This window comes from Crocodylus porosus, unplaced genomic scaffold (assembly GCF_001723895.1).
Source record: "Crocodylus porosus isolate Cpor-Errol unplaced genomic scaffold, CroPor_comp1, whole genome shotgun sequence".
Classification (NCBI taxonomy): Eukaryota; Metazoa; Chordata; order Crocodylia; family Crocodylidae; genus Crocodylus; species Crocodylus porosus.
In genome coordinates, this window is record NW_017728915.1 from 41,001,560 (window position 1) to 41,021,250 (window position 19,691).

Genomic DNA, 19,691 nt, shown 5'->3' on the forward strand with positions numbered 1-19,691 from the left:
CCCTCACAGCTTTGCCTGTGTGCCTGCCCTGGCCCAGTGACAGACCAAGGGGACTCTCATGGGCAGCCAGGCTTAGCAGGTTCCAGTCGGGTGCAGTCAGGGGTTTTCCTCCTCCAGTGGTCCTCGTGTCACTGCCACTGCATCCCTCCCCAGTCATTGTGCCCTGTGCCTGTGTCAGCAGGGGAAGGACAGGAACTTGACTCCCATTTCAACTCCAGAAGGCGAGGTCCAGGAGCTCGTATGAAACATTGAGCCCACATTGATGCCTGGAGCTCCTGACTCTCAGCCTGCTCCCCAGGACCGGCTGCACTTCTTCAGTTGCTGCTGCTTTCCATGCAGGAAGTAGCCCTGTGCCTTCGCTTCCTGAAGGGCCTCTCCCCACAAGGCTGGTCCCGTCTGGTCCCCTGCAATGCCTTGCAAACTTACAGGCAGGGGCAGCAAGTTCCTTCTTTCCCACTGCTGGCACCCAGGTATCTCACTGGCCTCATGAATGCTCTTGAAAGGCCGTAGCAGCCTGCCACGGCTCATAGTTTCTAGGGTCGGAAGGGACCTGAGCAGATCATCAAGTCTGACCCCCTGCCATGGCAGGACAGAGTACTGGGGTCAAATGACCCCGGCTAGGTGATTATCCAGCCTCCTTTTGAAGACCCCCAGGGTAGGAGCCAGCACCACTTGCTTGGAAGTTGGTTCCAGCTCCTAGCCGCCCTGACTGTGAAGTAGCACCTCCTGATATCTAACCTAAACCTGCCCTCTGCCAGCTTGTGACCGTTGTTCCTTGTTACCCCTGGTAGTGCTCGGGTGAACAGGGTTTCTCTCAATGCCTGCTGGTCCCTCTTGGCCAGTTTGTAGACAGTCACCAGATCCCCCCTCAGCCTTCTCCTGTGGAGGCTGAACATCTTCAGGTCCCTTAGCCTCTCCTCGTAGGGCCTGCCCTGCTGCCCCCTGACCATGCGAGTGGCCCTCCTCTGGACCCTGCTCACTGCCTTTCTGCCTTTCCTTGGCTAGTCTGGGTCTGTGGAGGATGATTTCCCTCCTATGCCACATGCTTGGGTCATGCTAGGCCCATATGGCTGGAAGTCAGCACCGTGAAGGTAGCAGGTGGATTGCACCACACATCATAGCCTGCAGCCAAATGAATTTGAGCCTCTGACACAGGGCTGTAAAGCAGACATGGCAGTGGTCGGTTGGCAGGAGGCCCGGTGTTCTGGAGCAGTAGAATCACTCCTTGCCTAGCCCTGTGGCTTGAAGTGCTGCTCACATTGGTCAAGGCCCAGGAGATACACCAGCCAGCGCAGGAATGTGTGAATACTTCTCTCTGAGCAGCAGACCTGCACAGCGGTAGCGCTGCAGAAGAGGGGCCTGCACCTGGGAGGCTTGGACTGCAGGGCTGGGTCCCCCTAGAAGGGAACATGTGCCCAAACCTGAGGGGTTGCTCTCCTGGTCCCAGCATGGGGATGCTGTTTTGTTTCCAGTGCCTGTCCCGACTCGGCTGCTGCTGGCTTTCTGACACGCCACCATTGGCCCCTGGGCTGGCTGTGATGTCCTCATCCCACACCGTAGTACCACAGTGCTGCTTTCCCCAGGGAAGCTGGTCCTTAGTTGACTTCTTACAGCACTCTTCCTCTGCCTTCCTGGCCACGGGGAGCTGTGCACGACATGGCATGGTGGTGGCTTCTGGTGCTCCCACGTCTCTAGTAATGAGGCACGTGAGAGTCCGAGCATCGGCCTCAGGATGTGGTGAAACCCAGCAAGGAGCAGAGATGCTACTGACAGCAGCATAAACATGCGAGCGGCCTTGGTGGGCTGGCGTGGGGAGGTGGCACATCTGTGCAACATGTGCTGCTTGTGCCTGGGGCTCCAGAGCAAGCCATGTGCTTCTGCCCCTGGCCACAGAGATAAGGAGAGCCCAGGCCAAGATGCAAGTCTAGATCTGCTGTCAGGACTCCTAGTTCAGTTCCCAGCCAAGGATCTGCGTGCCAACTCCTGCACGCACGCCCAGTCACCCCTTTTGCTCCAAGCCTTTGGTGAGAGACCACCCAGGGAAGCAGCAGAAAGAGCTACCATCTGCCCGGCACATGGCCACAGACAGGCAGGGCCAAGGTAGGGCTGAGCCGAGTATCCCATGGCCTGGATGGCCTCTCACCTGTGCCTCTTGGCTGCAGCACCACCAGCAGGGTGAGCTGTGGGAGACTGGCCCCTGCCAGCCCCAGGCAGCCTTTTGTGCGTGTCTGCGGTTCTTCTAGAGGCTGCTCAGAGCTGCCTGGTTTTAGTAAAGGCTCAGAGGAACAGGTAATGGAGGAGTCTGCGCACCGCATCCTGTCAGCTCACACCTTTCTGCCGTGCTGGGGTCATCTTAGCACCTTGCATGGCAGAGGTGAGCACACTGCGACTGCACTGAGCTGCTTGTGCCTGGGAGGTGCGGTGTGTGTGCGCGCACTCCTGAGCTCTGGGTGGGTCAGTGGGAGATGCACATGAACGCACACATGTTGCACACTCCGGAGCCAGTGGGCAGAAGGGCACATGTGATGTCCATAAGGGCTTGTACTTGTGGGCATGCTGAATGGGAGGGCAGGGTGGAAAGCATGCAGACATACCATGTCTTGGGGGATGGGGGTGAGTTTGCCTGGGGACGTGGCTTCAAAGCCAGGGCCAGGCAGTCTGTGTGTGTCTGCAGGAGTCATTGGTGGCTGTGTGTGAAGCATGGTTGTGGCACGGGGTAGCTATAGTCGGGGACCTGTCACTCGTACTGCGAAACATGGATGATTGCCGAGGGAACAGACAACGTTGCTGCTGGCTGAAATGGCCTGCAGGGCTGGCTCCCGACATCTGCCTCTGTAAAGGAGTCCGCGGGCTGCGGAGAAACAGGCACCCTCCAGGCTGCGGTGGTCGTGGAGCCACGGCTGTTTGCACAGCCGCAGAGCCTTGAGGAGAGGCTGGGGGAACGATCTTGGATTCCAATGAATATTTACACTTGCACGGCTCCAGAGCCAAGTCCAATCACAGCACTGCGGTATGCAGGTTTGTGCATCAAAAGAAAAGGAGCGTAAAGATGGAGCTGCCTTTGGAGCGACGTATAAACACAGATCTGCTTGCTTGTGGCAAAACTAAAATGCTTTATTTCTGATGGGAGCAATTTATTCTTCAGGCACTTTGCATGATATTAGAAGGTGCTTGGCTGGGTCTTGAAGTGAGAGTCTTCCATGGATGGTCTTTAATTCAGAGGGAAAGAAAGGGATGGGGAGAGCTGTAGCCTATAATTTTGGCTCCATGCTAACAGGCTCCAGAAACGGGTGTTTCCATGCAGGTCTAGAGATGCCTCTTTGTGGTTGCAGCACAATCTAGTTCGGAAGGAGCTGCCCCTCCTTTATGCTTCTGATCGGAACAAGTGCGATGTGCAGTTGCCCACTATGTTTACATGAGCAGTTGCGTGACCCTGAACAGGGCAGACAAGGGACTAGGTAGATGAGATGGGTGTCCATCGTGACATCCTGAGGGGCTGGGCTGGGTGCAGAAAGAGAAGGGAAAGTCCATGTAAACTCTTGTGTGGATGAATAGATGGGGGTTTGCACCTGATTAGACTGGTGCAGGGGCTGTGCGTGGCAGGCTGCCTGGCATTGCTGAGGGATCTTGCAGAGATGGCCAAGGATGCTGAGGGCCCAGCACCATGGGCATGCTGCCTGGCAGGACTGAGTGCAAGGAGCTGTGCCAGCAGCTCATACACATCTCTGAGCACTGGTATGCAGTGCCCTGGCTGGGGGATTGGAGTCCTGGGCTGTAGGCAGGAGCAATCTGGGAGCCCGCGCTGTGCAGTTAGCAGCACTAGTTGTATTTAATACCTGGCCAGGAGGCAAGCCGATGCCATGGGACTAGGCTGGACAAGGCAGGACAGCTGTAAGGACAGTGCTGATTACTACAGAGCCACGCACCAGTGCTGGTGCAGCACGGACCTTGCATGCCGGCAGCTCGCAGACTCAGTCTCACACACACTCCTGAGAGCTCGACTCAAGGGCCGCTTGATCTGCAGTTCTCGCTGCCTGAGCTGATGTGTAGCACCTCTGCAGCTGGAGGCTTGTGCCCTTGGAGCAATGTATAACCATCTTCTCTGCTACTCCCCACTGCACATCAAAGAGGAAGTCCTCACTGTGCTGCAGATGTCCCAGTGTCCATGACCACACAGCTAGTGGCTGGGGAAACGGAGCTACTGCAGGGAGTCGCTCCATGAACTGACATCGCGGGAATGTCTTGGAATTACCTCCCTCCTTGCTGCCTCCAGCTTCTGTGCCTTGCATGTATGTGGACCTTGGATTGAGCCCACGTTACTGTGAATCCTCAGGCTCCCAGAGAATCTGGCTGGGACACGTCACAGCTGCCCTCACGCACTACCTGCGGGAGCCCTAGCCCCTTCCACACACAGCAGGGCCCCTGGCCTGCCCAGCATCTCAGGAGTGGCATTCGCTCTCTCTGCCTCATTGCCCGCTGCCTTGAAGCAAATTTCAGCAGATCCTTAGCATGCAGCAGGTCCTGACTTGCCAGGCTGGCGGACCACGTGGGCACAGTGGGGTCAACATGTCTATGCAGCGGTCTCTGCACTGTCTCAACACTACAAAGCCTTTCCTGAGCTCCTGGGCTGTGATCACTTCTTAGTGATGCCAGGACTTTTGGGGACATCCATGCCACTGCACCAGAGAGACCTGCCCCCATGCACAGGGACATGTCACCCCTGCTGGTGCCTGCTGTTGGCGCACATGAACCCAACCTGCAGCTGCACACAGGCGGCAAATGGTGTGTTCTCTGAGTCCACACTTCTGGCTTGTTATTGCAGATTCATGGACTCAAGTCAGGTGGAACCATTGGTCTTTCAATCTGACCTGCATTTCACAGGCCAGACATACTCACCCAGTTCCTCCTGCATCCAGCCTGGTAACGAACGACTGACGAACCCACTGAGCCTGAGTGCCTTGGAAGACATTTGGGAAAGGGGAGTCCATGGGGCTGCTTCTGCACCCTCCTTTTTCCAAACCATTCCTCCAGCAGTAGCCAGCCCCCACGGCAGATGAAGGCTGCATTACAGGGACTGGGTATTTCCTGGTTTCCTAAGGTTGAAGTTTGCCGTACCAAAGCTTACTTTCTCCAGGCAATGGGAGGTGTGAAGTTAGCCAGTCTCCACACTCCATCATCCAGGGCACACTCCATCATCAGCTGCATGAGGATGAAGGGCTGGGAATGCTGTTGTGTTGTTGCAGCCTAGCAGGCCAGGGAACATGCACAAAGCAGCTTTGTTTGAGCCCGTCTTGTGTTGGATGCACATCCGTTACTGTTGTAATGGCACTTAGCATGTCCTCTCTCTGCTTCTCCTCCAGGCCCCAGGAAAGGCAGCTTGTGCCTGACAGCATCTAAGGTACCACCAGGCAAGGCTTTCTTCTTGCATGGCACTAGCACAGCTGTGCAACTGTGCGCCTTGTAGGCTCCCATCTGTGCCCAGTTCCCCAGCCCTGGGGCTCCCCATGCACGCTCCTACCACTTCCCTCCGTCCACGCTGGCCTCACAATCCCACCCCTGCCCCCTGTTCCCATCATGCCTTGGTCCTTCTGTCTCCCCCCAGATCTTCCCTCACTATCCAGCTCTCCTTCAGCCTGGGCAGCTTGCAGCTTTGCCAGGGAGACGTGTCCACTGTCAAGGCGTTGTGTCAGTCATACAGTTGACGTGTGGCATGTGCAGGCTAATGGCTGTGACTGAGACCAGAGCCGAGCATGACAGCATGCTGGGATCATAGCTGGGGGTTTCCATTTTCCATTTGCTCTCTCTTTCTCCCTCATCTGCCCCCCTCCCCACCTTTTGCTGATTTGGTCTCTCAATTCCCTACAGAAATGGAGGGCAGCTCCTAACCAGCCCCATGTCATTTTTGACCTGCAGGTACAAGAAGCAAAGGCCCAGCTGGCTGGAGCAGAGGCAGAAGTGGTCTTCACGAGGAGCAAATGCAGCACGGCACTGAGAGAGGTACCACCCATCAAAGCGCACACCACGATTGCTGTCCTTGCCCAGGCAGGGACCCCACTCCCAGCACATGCGGGAGGTGTTCCCACCACCCTCCAGGCTGGCTGGGAGAAATGAGAAGCTAGCTTTGATTGCATCTTCTGTCGGGTACACAGTGTTGATCTAAAGGGCAGGTAGCTTAGACTCTAGCTGCTTCTCCCCAAGGCCTGAGAAAGGGCATCGTGTACTCCGTGGGGTGTTGTGGTAGGGACCCAAGGAGGGATGGGCAGCGCCCGGCACCTGTGCTCCCTGCTTTAGTTCAGGATTTGCCAGTATTGGAAAGCCAGTCCCAGCAGCAGCCAGGCAGGTTCCCAGCACTGGTGCCGTCCTCACTGTTCCCCGTGATGTTTGTTTTTGCACATTTGTCCCTGCCTCTCTCCTTCCTCGTGGAGCAGACTGGCTCCCTGGAGCTGCAGAGGGTTTTTAATATGTATTTTTTCAAGTGACCGGCTGGGTCCCTGGCAGAGATAATGAGATCATTCTCATTTGCAGAATGCAAAGCTGCAGTGCAAGACTTTCCCATTCGTTATTTCTCCCTGCTAGACTCTGACCATGCTGCTGGTAGGGTGCGTGTGTGTGTTGATATTCCACACCAGCCGAACGTACAGTGTCTGCTCCAGACAGTACCCAGATGTGATTAGACCTGAGGTACCAGTTTCCTGTGAACACAGAGAATTGGAAATTATCACTAGAACGGCAGAGCAATAACCTTTCGGGCTCATTAACATTCTACCAACGGAAACTCTCTTCCTGTTTTCCCTTTCATGAGTCTCGCCCGGTGCCACAGACTCTCAGTGTGTGGGCGGTTGGGACCCTCCTCTCCCCCGTTTCATCTGCTCATCAGGTTCAGGCAGAGATTTTGCATACTGCATGTTTATGTTCACTGCCTCCTGGGAAGCATGCCATAAACCTGAGGGCAGCATCTCTACTGAGGAGCTAGCTGGTCTCCGGCCTGTCACCCCAATGCCTGCACCTGCTTTTGCCCATTCCTGAGCAAAGGGAAAGCACTGTTCCCCGCTGTAGTTCAGAGACCAAGAGGCAGGGTGGGAGGCTTTGCAGGCTGCACCGTCCTGCCTCTGGGACTGACATTGGGGCCCAAGGAGCAAGAGGGGCGCACAAATGCTCCAAGACAGGCCAGGGCTATTGTCTGTGTCTGCGGCAGCCTCCTGGTTTGCAGGGCAGCTCTAACACCAGTGGCCGTAGCGTCTGCTGCGGCACTGCCCGCATCCCACCCCCTCCGCCTTGTGCCCTATGCGGGACCCATCGCCTTGTGCACGGTGTTGCTCCCATGGGCTGTTCACAATTGGTGGGGCAGAGGAGCTTCTGGTGACACAGAACAGTATGACTATTAAACAGATGGGAAATTGGTGTTTATGGAATTTGGGCTGTAATCATATTAGTGAAAGTATTTGGCAGGGGAAGCCACGTGAGCACAGGCTGCAGAGCTGCCTTTGATCTGTGGCATGCTCCCTTTGGGGTATTTTCCACGACTGATACAGACTCTGCTTAACCCTGGACAGTTTCCCTGGCTGCATCAGCCAGCGATCACAATGATAAAACCAGAGCCAGAACCTCCCGGTTGGGCTGTTTCTGTCTCCGCAGGAGCTCAGGCGAGTGTGCCAGCTGCTCACACAGCAGTGCAGGGGACCTAGCACGTCTCACCCAGCCACACACCCACGCTCTCTGTAGTGTAAACACACACGTGTGTCTGCTGCAGGGCTCCAGGCTGTACAGCAATTGCGAAGGCTTCTGTGCTTGTACTTATGGGCTATTATATCTGCTTATAAGGTACTTACCAGCGGTGGCATTTCTAAACTGCCTCTCCCTGGGCAGATGAAATGTGCTGGGGTGATTACAGGTTGAAGCTCCATTGTTAGAGTTTTTTAATATTAAGTGTGAAAAGCCCTGTTTTGTCCTGTGCTGTAATGCTGCGTGTGATTAGAAGATTGTGGCGGAGGTGAGTGCAGCCACAAATACTTCGCTTGTGCATCTCCCGCTAATGAGTTTCCAATGAGCGGTATCGGGAGTCGTAATTTGATAGTCGTTCCGAGCAGAGCAGCGCTGCGCGGCATCGCTCGTCCCCATTGTCCCGTCTCGCTGCGCGTGTTGATCGGGCATTAAGAAAACATGTCCCTCCCCTCCCAGAACGCCAGGCTGGGGGAGGCTTTAAATTCTTATGGGTTTTTTTTATTCTTTCTCTTCAGAGGAACACAACTAGGAAATGATTGGATCTTTGACAGAACAAAGGTATTTTTGATGGGCTCTGTAATATACTGTGTTAATGCGTCCAGTCCCTCATTGTCTGCTGTCTGATCCCATCCTTCTGCCAGACAGTCACTGCGGGATGAGTCACTTTTAATGTCTGATAATCAAGGTGAATTTTCAAAAAGCTGCCATTTCGGAATCACGCACTATATCACAGCGCCGGGCCGGGGCGGGCCGTAGGAAGGCAAAGAGAGACATCTACCGCCCCTCCCGGGTACTGCACGCCTCGCCTGAGCCGGGCCCCCAGCGCTGTCTGGAGGCTTTCATTCCATCAAGACATGCATCCTGGGAAGTAGACGGCGTTAATTACAAATTGAAAATAACTTCAGCACTAATGAAAATTATACATGCAGGAGGAAAGGTCTTAGTTAAAGCAGACAAGGGGATGGAATTAGCGATCAGCCGTTTGGGGCTGGATTCTGTACCTGCGGAGTAGATCGTTGCCCATTCAGTAACAAGCGTGCATGTGGAGCGAGGCTTTCTCCCCCAAATGCTGCATAAGCAGCCAAACCTGCCCAGAAATGAATTCAGGCCAAAGAGCCTGCCAGGGCAGCAGTGGGGAGCTGAAAGCCCAGTCCTTGAATGCAGAGGGGGAGGATTTTGGATTCAGGCGAAGGAACACGGCCCTTTGTGGATGGGATTGTCCACTCCAAGTGCTGCAATCCCTGACAGACAAAGGCTGATTAAAGGCACATCGGGCCATGTGTCCCAGGTATCCCCACTCCTTGCCAGGAGGGGAGTGCAGTCCGTTATCTGTGTTGGAGCGACGATGCGCTGTTATATAATAGCCCAGATGAGCACCAGCAGCCTCTGTGTGTTATTCCGAGAGCTGAGCACCTATAAATAGACACAGGATGTGTTGATGGCAGGGATGCTGCTGTGATTTAAAGACAGCCTTTGAAGCCTTGTCCCCCTGCGGTCAAGACGTACAGGGGCTGGGGCATAAAAACACCGATGTGCCCACGGCTGCTGCAGCCGCAGGTCGGTGCCAGCACCAGCCTCCTCTCCCCTCTGCTTCTCCAAGGAGAATGGCTTCTCCCAAGACTGCTGCAGCTCTTGGGCAGATTCCTGTACCTCCCTCATGCCGAGAGACTCAAACACCACATCATACCCTCACCGAGCGGTGCCCACAGCCCGCTGCATGCTTCTGCCACTCTCTGCTAAGCAGCAGCCTTAGTAGTTCTTGAGTGGGGGGGAAGCCAGGCCATGGTGTCAGGATGGGCGTGCAGTGCACCAGCCCCTCCAGCATAGCTGCCCTGTGAACAAGTCTGGATCCAGGCACTGTGTACAAAGATGGCCCTGGGTCCTCACCAGTTTGCTCCGTCTGCTTGCTGCAGGCTTTCCTTAGGGCCTTCCTGCCAAGTTCAAGGGATCAAAGAGCACCCTTGCATAAGGCATATGTGCTCCCTTGGGGCAGCATGAGAACCCCTGAGCACAGGCATGTCCTTTGTGCCAGAAATGCCTCCAGGCCGCCTCCACCCCTAGCTCAGCAGGCAGCAGCCATCCGCTGGGAAGCTCACGCACTCGCTGCGCATCTCGGCGAGGAGGGGCCTGGGTGGGTCACCAGAGATGCACACACCAAGAGGGGGACCATGCCTGCCTTCCCATGAGCTCTGGGGGAGCTCCGCTGCTTGTACTGACGGCGGGGCCTGTCACCTGCATCAGCACCCTGGGGAGCAAGGCACCCAGCAAATGGCACCAGAAAGCACGAGGCAGCTGCTCCGGGCATCATGTCCAGGAGACCTGGGCGCGAGGGGGTTGGAAGTCTGCTTGCCTGGGGTGACAGGTGCCCAGCCAAGAGTTTCACTGGTCTGGCCCCTATGTGTCTCCCACTGCGGCCACCTCCAGGCCTGGAAGGAGGTGGGTGATGTTGTTTCCCTGCCAAGATTGCATCCTGTCACCTTTGCTGCTGGTGGCCCCACAGTCCTGGGCACTGCTGCCCGGTGAGAAAGGCTGAGCAGAAATGTTGGAAGAGATGGGGATGTTGAGCTGCTCAGGCACCTCTGGAGTTTGCCATACTCCCTGTGGAGAGGGCCCTGGGTATCACTGGCCCTGGTCGAGCTGCCATTCGGGGAGGCCTCATGTGCTGTGGGTCACGTTTGAAGTAGGCTTTTGGCTAGCTGCCACTGCTCCCAGAGGAGGACGTACTCCACTGCCCATCAGGCATCCTCATCAGTCCTTCCTTCTCAGCGCAGTTGTGCCTGGGACAGCTCGACAGGCAGTGTTTAATGGGCATCTCTGTCCTTCCCCGTTTTATGTCAGCCTCAGGTATCCTGGAAAACTCAGTGAGCATCCTCTTCACTCAACTAGGGAGAGCGCTGGGCATGCTTCCCTCATGGGGTGGGAGTAGCTGCTTATCTGGCTTTTGGCAAAACCCCTCCTTTGGATATTATGGCTTGTTCGCAGAAGCTGTGTCCCGGGCCTGAGGGTGGAGATCTGCATGCAGGAACTTCTGCAAGGCTGTGTTAAGTCCCATCTTTCCGTGGCTTCATCCCAACAGCCTGGAGTCCACAGCAGATGTGCATGGAGACCTGATAGGAAGCTGCTTTCCCTCTCCAATCTTGGTTCCTTGTGTTGGTTGCACCTGTTGGAGGTCGCAGCTCCCCGTTATGCGATGGTTTGGAGAACGGGGAAGCGTTTGCACAATTGGTGCCTGGCATCAGCCGGCGGCGCAGTGGCCAGAAGGCTCTGGGCCTGTGATGCTCTGGTCAGAGCTGGGCATGTCCTGAGTTTCTCTGGGTGCATCTCCCAAGGCCTGTGCGGCAGAGAAAGGGGAGGGCTGCGAATCGAGGGGATGGTGTGGAGGACAGGAGCGCCTTGTTCTCAACGCCCCATCTCGCTCCAGCTTTGCTTTGCTTTGCTGTTGGCTGCAACAGGGCGGCCCTTGGCGGTGTTTGCAGCAATGGGAGAGAGCCGCTGCAGGGCATTGTTGGGGGGGGACACGTCTGCTTCCGGGCTGAAAGAGCCCAGCTCTGGTGCCCTCGAGCACCCGCAGGGAGGGCAGCAGAGCCTGTGGCTTCCCTGGCTGATGGACTTTTTTACAGGCGGGTTTGCCTTTCTGTTTGCTGAGAGCCGTGTATGCGACAGGGGGCAGAGCACCCAGCCGCAGGACAGGCATCTGCCACGTGACAGGCATCTTGTGCTGCATGCGCGTGGAAGCATGCATGTCTGCGGGAGGCTGCAGAATGCGGCAGATCCTGCAGTGGCTCCAAGTTGTGGGTGCTTGGGATTTTTCTGTTGGGCTGCTCCGTTTTCATGGGGCCTGAGAGGTACTGCCACGTATTTCTCTAACAGCGTTTGACCTCCGTTATGGAGACTGACGCCACGGTAGTGCGGAGCTGGGAGGAGGAGATGTGGGTGTTCTGCTGTCAGAAAGGTGGGGCCTGCCTTACCCTTTGCTATAAAATAAGTAGCACAGGCCTCCTGAGCATGCGCCCAGACACCTTAGTATAGTGCAGTTGGTGTGATCGGTTTGCTTCCCAGGGAAGCTGCTTCCCCGGGGCCCTCTTCAAAGGCCCATGGTCAGGTGCATTTGCTGTTGACACTCTTTCTCATGAAAGTATTTTTCCACCCCTCCATAACTACGAAGTGGATGCCAGTCTCTTCTGGGTGACTGTCTCCGAGTCCTCACTGTGGAATAGAGCCACCCACATGCAGGCTGAGCGCACAAACCTGAAGATTTCAGGGCAGCTGCTGCCTCAACCTCACAAACGTTCAAGTGCGTGCTTCTCTCCTCTGGCCTGCGACAGGCCAGAATCCCAGCTAGAGATAGCAAAAAGCTGGATTCCTGCCCCAGGCTCCCAGAGACTTGTCCGACAATCTGCACTGTCCTTGTTGAAGCAAACCTGACTCATAAGTGGTTTGGTAGGAAGCAGATGATCTCACTTGGCATCTCCAGCTCAGGAGCACGGGGCAGAGGCAATGGGTGACCTCTCATCAGACCTCCTGTGCGACACTTCCTGCCTGCGGCCCAGCCCATGGGTAGAGGTGCCCAGCCACGGGGAGTGTGTCCTCAGGGGAACTGCAAGCCCGACACATCTCTGGCTTTGTCTGGCTGCAGCTTCCAGCCCTGGTTCTTGGCACGTGCTTGTTTGCTGGAGAAGGAGCCCTCAGTTCTCAAGCATCCAACCCGCAGAGCTGCTAATGACTGGGATCTAGTTGCTCCTCTCCTTTCCCTCGGGTAAGCCCGGCCCCTCATTCCTTTCAGCTTGGAGGACAGGCCTTGCACAGGCACTTTCATGGCTCTTCTCTGAACCCTCTCCAGCCTCATAGCATTGCCACCAAACTAGGTGCACTGTTCCAGTGGAGGTCAGGGCACTGCCAATTACAGAGGTCATCTGACCTCCCTGCTCCTGCTGGCAGCCCTCATAAACCCCCCTTACAGCTCCAGGGACCGCACCAGCCCTGCTGGCATGGTCACACCAGAGGTTCGTGTCCAGCTGAGCATCCTCTGCAACCCCACATCTCTTCCAGAGCCACTCCTCCCCTGCACCTGTTTTCCAAGCGGCCCACTCTGCTCTGTGCTGCTCAACTATCTCCACGCTCTTGGCCACTCCTCCAGGCGGTTCCCTGCAGATGGTATCATTAACTGTATCGTTTACAAGCTGATGTTCTCTTCCAGCACCGCAGAGACCCAGCGGATGGGGCAGGTCCAGCCAGCCCCTCGTCACATCCCAAACCTGTCATAATGCTGACATGTCCCCATGTCACAATGCTAACATGATACTATTTGCTTTTTGCTCTAAGTGAATTCTTCCCTTCTGCTGTTTGACTCGTGGCTTCTTGCGAAATGGTGATGGTGCAGTCTAGGAAAGCGTAAGGTGTGTGCATTCCTTGTGGGACGTCAGAGGCCTTTTCAGGAACATGAGGAGTTGGCAGAGGAAGGTAACATGGACGGGTTCAAAATGGCCTGACACTGGTGACTGAAAGCACCATCGCTTGGGGTTGCAAGTCCACATGAAGTGTTTCAGGTGAATTGGGCTTTCCGTGCCCTTGCTGAAGCATGGCCCCCAGAAGCAGGCAGGATTCCAGGGCCGGGGGGTGTATGCGAGTTGCAGCTCAGGTGGCACAGCACAGAGGGTGAACGGGGAAGGGGTGATTTGTAACTCAGGTGGGCCTGCAAAGCTGGGCCTCAAACTATGCAGGGACCTTTGACATGAGCTGGAGATAGTCAAAGACATTTCAAAGTCCCTCTACCCACGGTGAAATCTCCCTGCCTTCCTGGCATGTGGCAGCCCGAGCTCTGCCCAGCGCAGGTCAGCAGGGAGGGGCCAGGTCAAGAAACCGGGCACCTGCCCACTTGCTCAAAGAAGGCAGATGCCAGATCCCTCCGCTGGCTCGCGTGGCCGGTGGGGAGGTCAGCTTGGGACCAGCGCAGCGGTCTCCTGGACAGAGGCACTGCCTCCCTCTCGCTGGGGTCAAGACACGGGGTCAGAAGTTTGGCCTCCTGCCCAGCTGGGCGCAGGCTCACTGTCCGATCCTGGTGTGGTCTGTTGTACCTGGGCTATTAAATGACATGCGCTCAGTTTGCAAATGCATGCGTGTTGTTTGTGTGCTGCTGGCAGTCCCTGCTCCTGCTTAGCGGGGCCCTTGTCTGCGCAAACAGCCTGGGAACACAGATACCCTCTTGGCCCATGCACAGGCAGTTAGTTCAGGCTCTGAAAATCAGGTGCTAATGCATCTGGGCCTTTGCTTCCCCCGTGTAAGATGGGGATAACAGTGCTGGCGCCTCTCGGGAGGGCAGTGAGGTTCAGCTTGTGAATATGAAGTGGCTCGAAGGCCTCAGATGGACAGTGTGGTGCCATGGTGCGGAGCTGAGTCACCAGCGCGCAGCCTCGCCAGCGGCCCATGTTTGCAAATCGTCATGTGTAATCAGCATGGGGAGGGGAGCCGTGGTGGCGTGGGGGTATGAGACACAGCCGGTGCAAAGCACTCTGGGCATGCACACACTGTCCTTCACGCTGAGCCGCCAGTGTCTGCCCACGGGCACGGGGGGTCCGTGTGCCTATGGAAGTGCTGGCTAAGAGCAGGGGAGTGGGGTGGGCATGCGTTTAAACAGACGCAGCGCCAACCTTTCCTCGCAACAGAAAACCTCTGAATCCCTCCCCAACCCTGTCTGCCAGCTCCTCTGAGTGAAATCTCAGCTCCCTTTGTTTTCCTGATTTCCATTTTGTATCCTAAAATATTCGCTCCGAGTTCCGCCTGACAGACGTCCCTAATCTAATCTCCACGTCTGCTTTCTAATTTTCGCAGTCAGGATAAAACAGATTGGCTGGCGTTAATTGCCTGTGCAGCGGCCCGAAGCTCTGAGCCATGATTTACGAGCTTGGAGCAAGCGCTCTGCAACACATTTTTCTTAATTTATTTTTAATGAGTCTCTCAATTAATTTTCTTGGAAACATCTTAATGATGTTGGAGGCGGGTGTTAATGAGGTCTGCACCGGCTCCTCGTTTTGCATATTTTAAGTGTGGAATGGCATCGCCGGCGCGCCCTCGGTTTGGGAAGGAAGGCGGCTCGTGGGCGGGTGGAGACTCTCGCTGACATCCGTGCTCTGACCTTGCCCGGGCCTGGCCACGTCCCGAGCCTGAAAACTGCAGACATCCACGTGTGCCCTCATCTGCGTGTGCCCCCACCGACCAGACCACAGCCCCTGGCTGCCACATGTACCCCCTGCCAGGAGCCAGCCCTGGGCTGGTCAGTGGGCACGGCGCAATGTCTGCCACCCCGCCACTCTGCTGCGATGCCCACATCTTCCCTGCATCTTGTGCCATGGTGGGAGAGGAGGCGAAGCAGGTCCATTTGGCTGCAGGTCTCTCGCCGGGGGCCAAGAGGATGGCGGGGCAGGGCTGGGATTGCCAGGGCCCGCTGATGCCTCCCTGCCTGGGGGCCAGCCCGAGGCCTGCCTGGAAGCCAGGCTGCCTGTCTCTTCAGAACGGGCGCAGTGGGTCTGTCCTTTCCAGCTCGGTCCCGGCTCGGGTTTACAGTTCCTTTTCCTTTTGCCTTTAATTGGTGATTGTGTGTGCTTCAGTGAAATATGGCAGCTGAATTGCCTTTTGTTTTCTCACAGCACGTCAGTCTTCATTAAATCAGAGAGCAGCGAGAAAGGATTCGCTTTTGTCCCAGCCAGAACGCGGCAGCTGTTTAATTTCAATTAACATGGCACTGAAAAGAATAACATTAAGGCAGTAATTAAAGCGAGACAGGGCTTCTCCCTCACCTCTAGCGCTCGCCCCGCCGGGCTGCATGGAGCGGAGTCATTCCACAGCACAGGAGGCCGCGGGCACGGGGAGCTGCGCAGCTCTGGGCGCTGGGCGTTGTCCAGCCCGTCACGTCAGCTGCGGCCCGGGGCCGGCGGTGCAGCCGGGCTCTGCGCTGCACTGGGGGGCTGCCGAGCAACCAGGATTCCTCTGCACCCCGGTGCTGCACGCCCCGGCTCCTGCCTCCCTGCCTGCACCAGGCCCGGCTCCCCGCACGGCACGGCCGTCCCAGGCTGCATCGTGCCAAGGCTGGAGCGGCCTTCCTCGGCTCAGGATGTCTGAGACTCCAGCCTGCAGCCCTGCGTGGTCCCTGGGGAGGGGGTGAGGCAGGTGGGCAGGCTGCGTGGCTAGCAGCCCCTGCCCCAGCAGCTGCCCCTTGTCCCTTCCTGCTGGAGACAAGACTCCCTGGCCACATGCAGCTGCTCGAGGCACAGGAGTGTACGGGGGCATCTGCACCAGCCTGGGTGGCCCTGGGTCGTGATGTCGGCAGCACCATGCAGCCTGGCTGGCCGGGCGCAGAAGCATGGTTGAAGCAGCCGCACAGGTTGAATGCTTGTTAGCGTGCCTAGCCATTTCTCATGTGCCTGGGGTGGGAGCAGGTCTCCCCTGCAGACAGGGAGCCTGTTGGCAGTGCATTTGCTTCTCCAGCGCAAACGGGAGCACGGCCTGGCAGCGTTGCCGTAGCGTGTGGGCGCACGCCATGGGCTGAAGGCACGTCACCCTGCATGGGGCGAGGCCGGGCGCGCTGACCACATCTTTGGCTTCTTGGGGCTGAGCTCTGCGGCCCTGCTGCATCACTGGGATGGGCCCGGCTGGTGATTTTGTAGCCAGCGCACGGGCAAAGGGATCAGGGTCGTGGGAGCTACGGCAGGGACCAAAGACCAGTGTGGTGTGAGCACGGAGTGGGGAGGGCTTGAGCCTTTCTCCACAGGGTCATGTCCCCTGTGGACTGGGATTTTCCTGCCCAGAGTCCTGCTCCTTCAGCTCAGAGCATGCTGGCTTCCCCCCCGAGGTGTCCACAGGCACCTTGCCAGATACATGCCACGGTCTGGGCAGAGTTAAAGCAAAAAGAGCTGACAGAGGAAAGCAGCCGTGGCCCCAGGGAGGACCTGCGCTGCGGCCCGGGGTTGGTGCAGCCTCCGCGCGCCAGGGAGAGGCCAGGCCCGCAGCGCGGGTTGGAGAAGCCGGCGGGGGGCTGCCGAGGGACCCTGCAGCAGTTTCCTGGGGGCTTTGCCCGGGCCTGCTGTGGGCCACCCACCAGCAGCAGGCAGAGCACAGGCCTGGCAGGCAGCGCTGCCCACGGACGTGGCGCGGCAAAGGGCACGGAGGCCTCCAGCATGGGCAGGGCCATGGGCATAGGCCTGTGCTGCGCCTCGCCGGCCGCAGGCAGCCACCGCCCGAGCAGGGCTGCAGTCCGCAGGGAGAAACGAGGCCTAAATTCAATTGCAGCCGCGCAAGAGCCGGCGGCGACGGAGGTTAAGTGGCCCGGCTCTGTGCCGCGCTCCCTGCTCACGTGCCTGCAATCTGCTCCCGGAGCCGGTCGGCATGGCAACCGACGATTTCCATTACAGCACCTTGGTGTGCGCAGGCTGGGCCCAGCCCCAGCCTTAGCTTGGAAATTTCCAGTTAAAATATATATGAAAAGGCAAAACTGGAGCGCAGGGCGCAAACTGGAGCCCGGCACTGCCACTCACAACCCCGAGGAGCTGCCCCCCGCCAGGCTCGCTGCGCCAGGGCCTGACCGTACATGCCCCCTTCCCCCGGCCTCGGGGCGCCTGCCCTCCGCCACGCTCGCTGCCAGCTTGGTCAGGCCTCAGCGGGCCCTTGCAGTGTCCTTGCTCTGTGCTGGCTAAGATGACCCAGTCGCCCCGCCAACCCCCACGTGCCGCCCTCGCTGCCAGCACGAGGGGCTACAGCAGGCAAGCCTGCCCGCGGCGGGCCTCGTGTGCCAGCGCAGGCAGCAGCTGCCTCAGGCTAGTGCATTCAGCCCGGGGCACCGGGTTTGTTTGTGTTGGCTGCAGCAGGCGCCCAGGCCGGAGGGCTTTTCACCATGGCTCCGGTGCTCGAAGCAGGAGAACGCCCCTCCGGCAGCAGGGAGCCAGGAGCCCGCCCGGGGCAGGACACGCAAGGGCCAAGGGCAGCTCTGTGCCAGGGTCACCCAGGGTCCTGGAGCACAGCGATGAGGTGCCCCCTCCCTGGCATCCCGAGCTCTGCCCCACTCTGTCGCCAGGGCTGCGGGGCCCTCGCTCACTGCCCCGTTGCCCCGCAGGCAGCGGAGAGCAGCGCGGCGCTGCAGGGACTGCGGCAGAGGACGGCAGAGCAGGAGGCCGCCATCCACCAGCTGGAGAGCCTGGCGCGGGCCCGCCTGGACGAGCGGCAGCAGGCGGCAGAGCAGGTAGCCGCGGCCTCAGGCTGAGCTCCTGTGGCGGCGGGAGGGGCAGGGCGGGGGCCTGGCTCGGCTCGGCCCGGGCCCCTCCGCGTCGCGCGCAGGACCAGGTGCAGGAGCTGACCTGGGGCCTGCGGAGGGCAGCGGCCGAGGCCAGGCTGCAGAGCAGAAGGCGTCCCTGGGCCGTGGGGCTGTTGGCCCGTGCTGCAGGGCAGGCTCGGCTCTGCCAACGCAGGGGTGCAGGCTGCTCCGTCACCGCCACACGTGCCTGTGGCACCACGAGGACACGCTGCAGCGGCTGCGAGATGAGCTGGTGGCATCGCAGGTGGCTGCCAAGGGCAGCGCCCAGGCCCAGGAGCGGCAGCTGCAGGAGGCGCAGGCGCTGCGGAGTGAGGTACCTGCGCTGCCTGCGCAGCCGCTGGGCAGGAGCCTTTCCCCTGTGCCAGCAAGGGGGGGCTGGTCCTTGCTGCCTCTTCCTGCCCGCTCCCGTTTGCTCGGCCCCGTCAGCTTCGCCTTGGCCTTAGCCTGCTCCCGCAGCTGCACTCACACTGGGGCCCCACCCGGCCTCCTGTCCGCCAGCCGCGCTGGGTGCCTGCTGCTCTAGCGCTAGCTGCCCCTTCTTTCCCAGCTATGGCAGAGCACAGTGCCCCCCCCCGCGGCCCAGGCTGCCCCGCTAGCACAGCCGGGAAGGCAAGTTGTTCCCCTCGTCGACCTCCATGAACTGAGCAGCATCTCTGGAGTTGGCGCTGTGGGCTTTTGCAGGTGCACAGCCGCGACCAGATCATTGCAACGCTCGAGAGACGCCTGGGAGCTGCGGAGGAGGAGCTGGCACGAGCTGCGGGCGAGGTGGGAAGCCCTGGAGCAAGGTGCTGGGGCCTAGGGCAGGCGACAGGCTCTGCCCTGGCAGACGGGCAGCTGTGGGGCCCTCGCTTCTCTGCACGCTGCAGCACCGCATCGCTCCCTGCCCTGCTCACGTCTGCCTCTCCATCGGGCTGGTGCTCGTTGACACCTTGACGATGTCTCCTGCCCCATCTCATGGGCTCCAACCCCATCTTGTGCCAGGCGGCAGCCGGGCTGAACAGTGCCCGGTGGCATGGACAGGAAGCAGTGCCCGTGGCCACCCCCACATGCTGATAGCCATCCGCTCTGCCCCCCCAGGGCCGGACACGAGCGTTACTGCTGGAGCAGCTGCAGGCAGAGCTGCAACTGAGCCAGGAGAGCCGCCAGGCCGAACTGCAGGGCTGGCGCCAGGAGCTGGATGCCTGCAAGGGGCAGCTTAAGGAGGCGCGGATGCAGCTGCGGCAGCAGGAGGCCATGATGGCGGCACGGGGCCAGGACCTGGAGCACCAGCTGCAGCAGTGCCGGGTGCTGCAGGAGGAGGTGGGGGCCTGGGAGGGAGCAGGGCTTGTGCCTGGCAGGCCGAGACTGGACTGGGCACCGTATGGCAACGCCTGCGGTCCCCACCCCGACCACGTGGCACCCACAGGTGCAGCAGCAGGCACAGGAGCTGGCGCGGCAGCAGGAGCAGCTCCAGACAGCACAGGAGCGTTTGGCTGTGGCTGAAGGCAGCTTCAGCCTGTGCCGGGAGCAGCATGAGGCGGTGCTGAGCCGGGTGCAGAGCCTGGAGCGGGGCCTTGGAGATGCCCGCAGCCAGGTGAGTGCCGCCCCCCACCCCGTGTAGGACCCCACCCCTCCCCCAGCAGCGCTGCAGCGGCCAGTGGTTGCCTGGGCCCTGCTGCTGTCCAGGGGA

The 19,691-nt window shown here is 58.8% G+C and overlaps 1 protein-coding gene across 1 annotated transcript in view; it reads left to right on the plus strand.

Annotated features, from left to right (window-relative positions):
- Positions 1-17,974, plus strand: part of LOC109310753 (mediator of RNA polymerase II transcription subunit 15-like) — a 141,092-nt gene extending 123,118 nt beyond the window's left edge. The window contains exons 10-11 of the mRNA XM_019536095.1: positions 5,914-5,997; positions 17,825-17,974. Of these exons, the coding sequence (XP_019391640.1) occupies positions 5,914-5,997; positions 17,825-17,971 (231 nt within the window). The 3' untranslated portion in view covers positions 17,972-17,974. The remainder of the gene's footprint in view (positions 1-5,913; positions 5,998-17,824) is intronic.
- Positions 17,975-19,691: the final 1,717 nt, after the last annotated feature.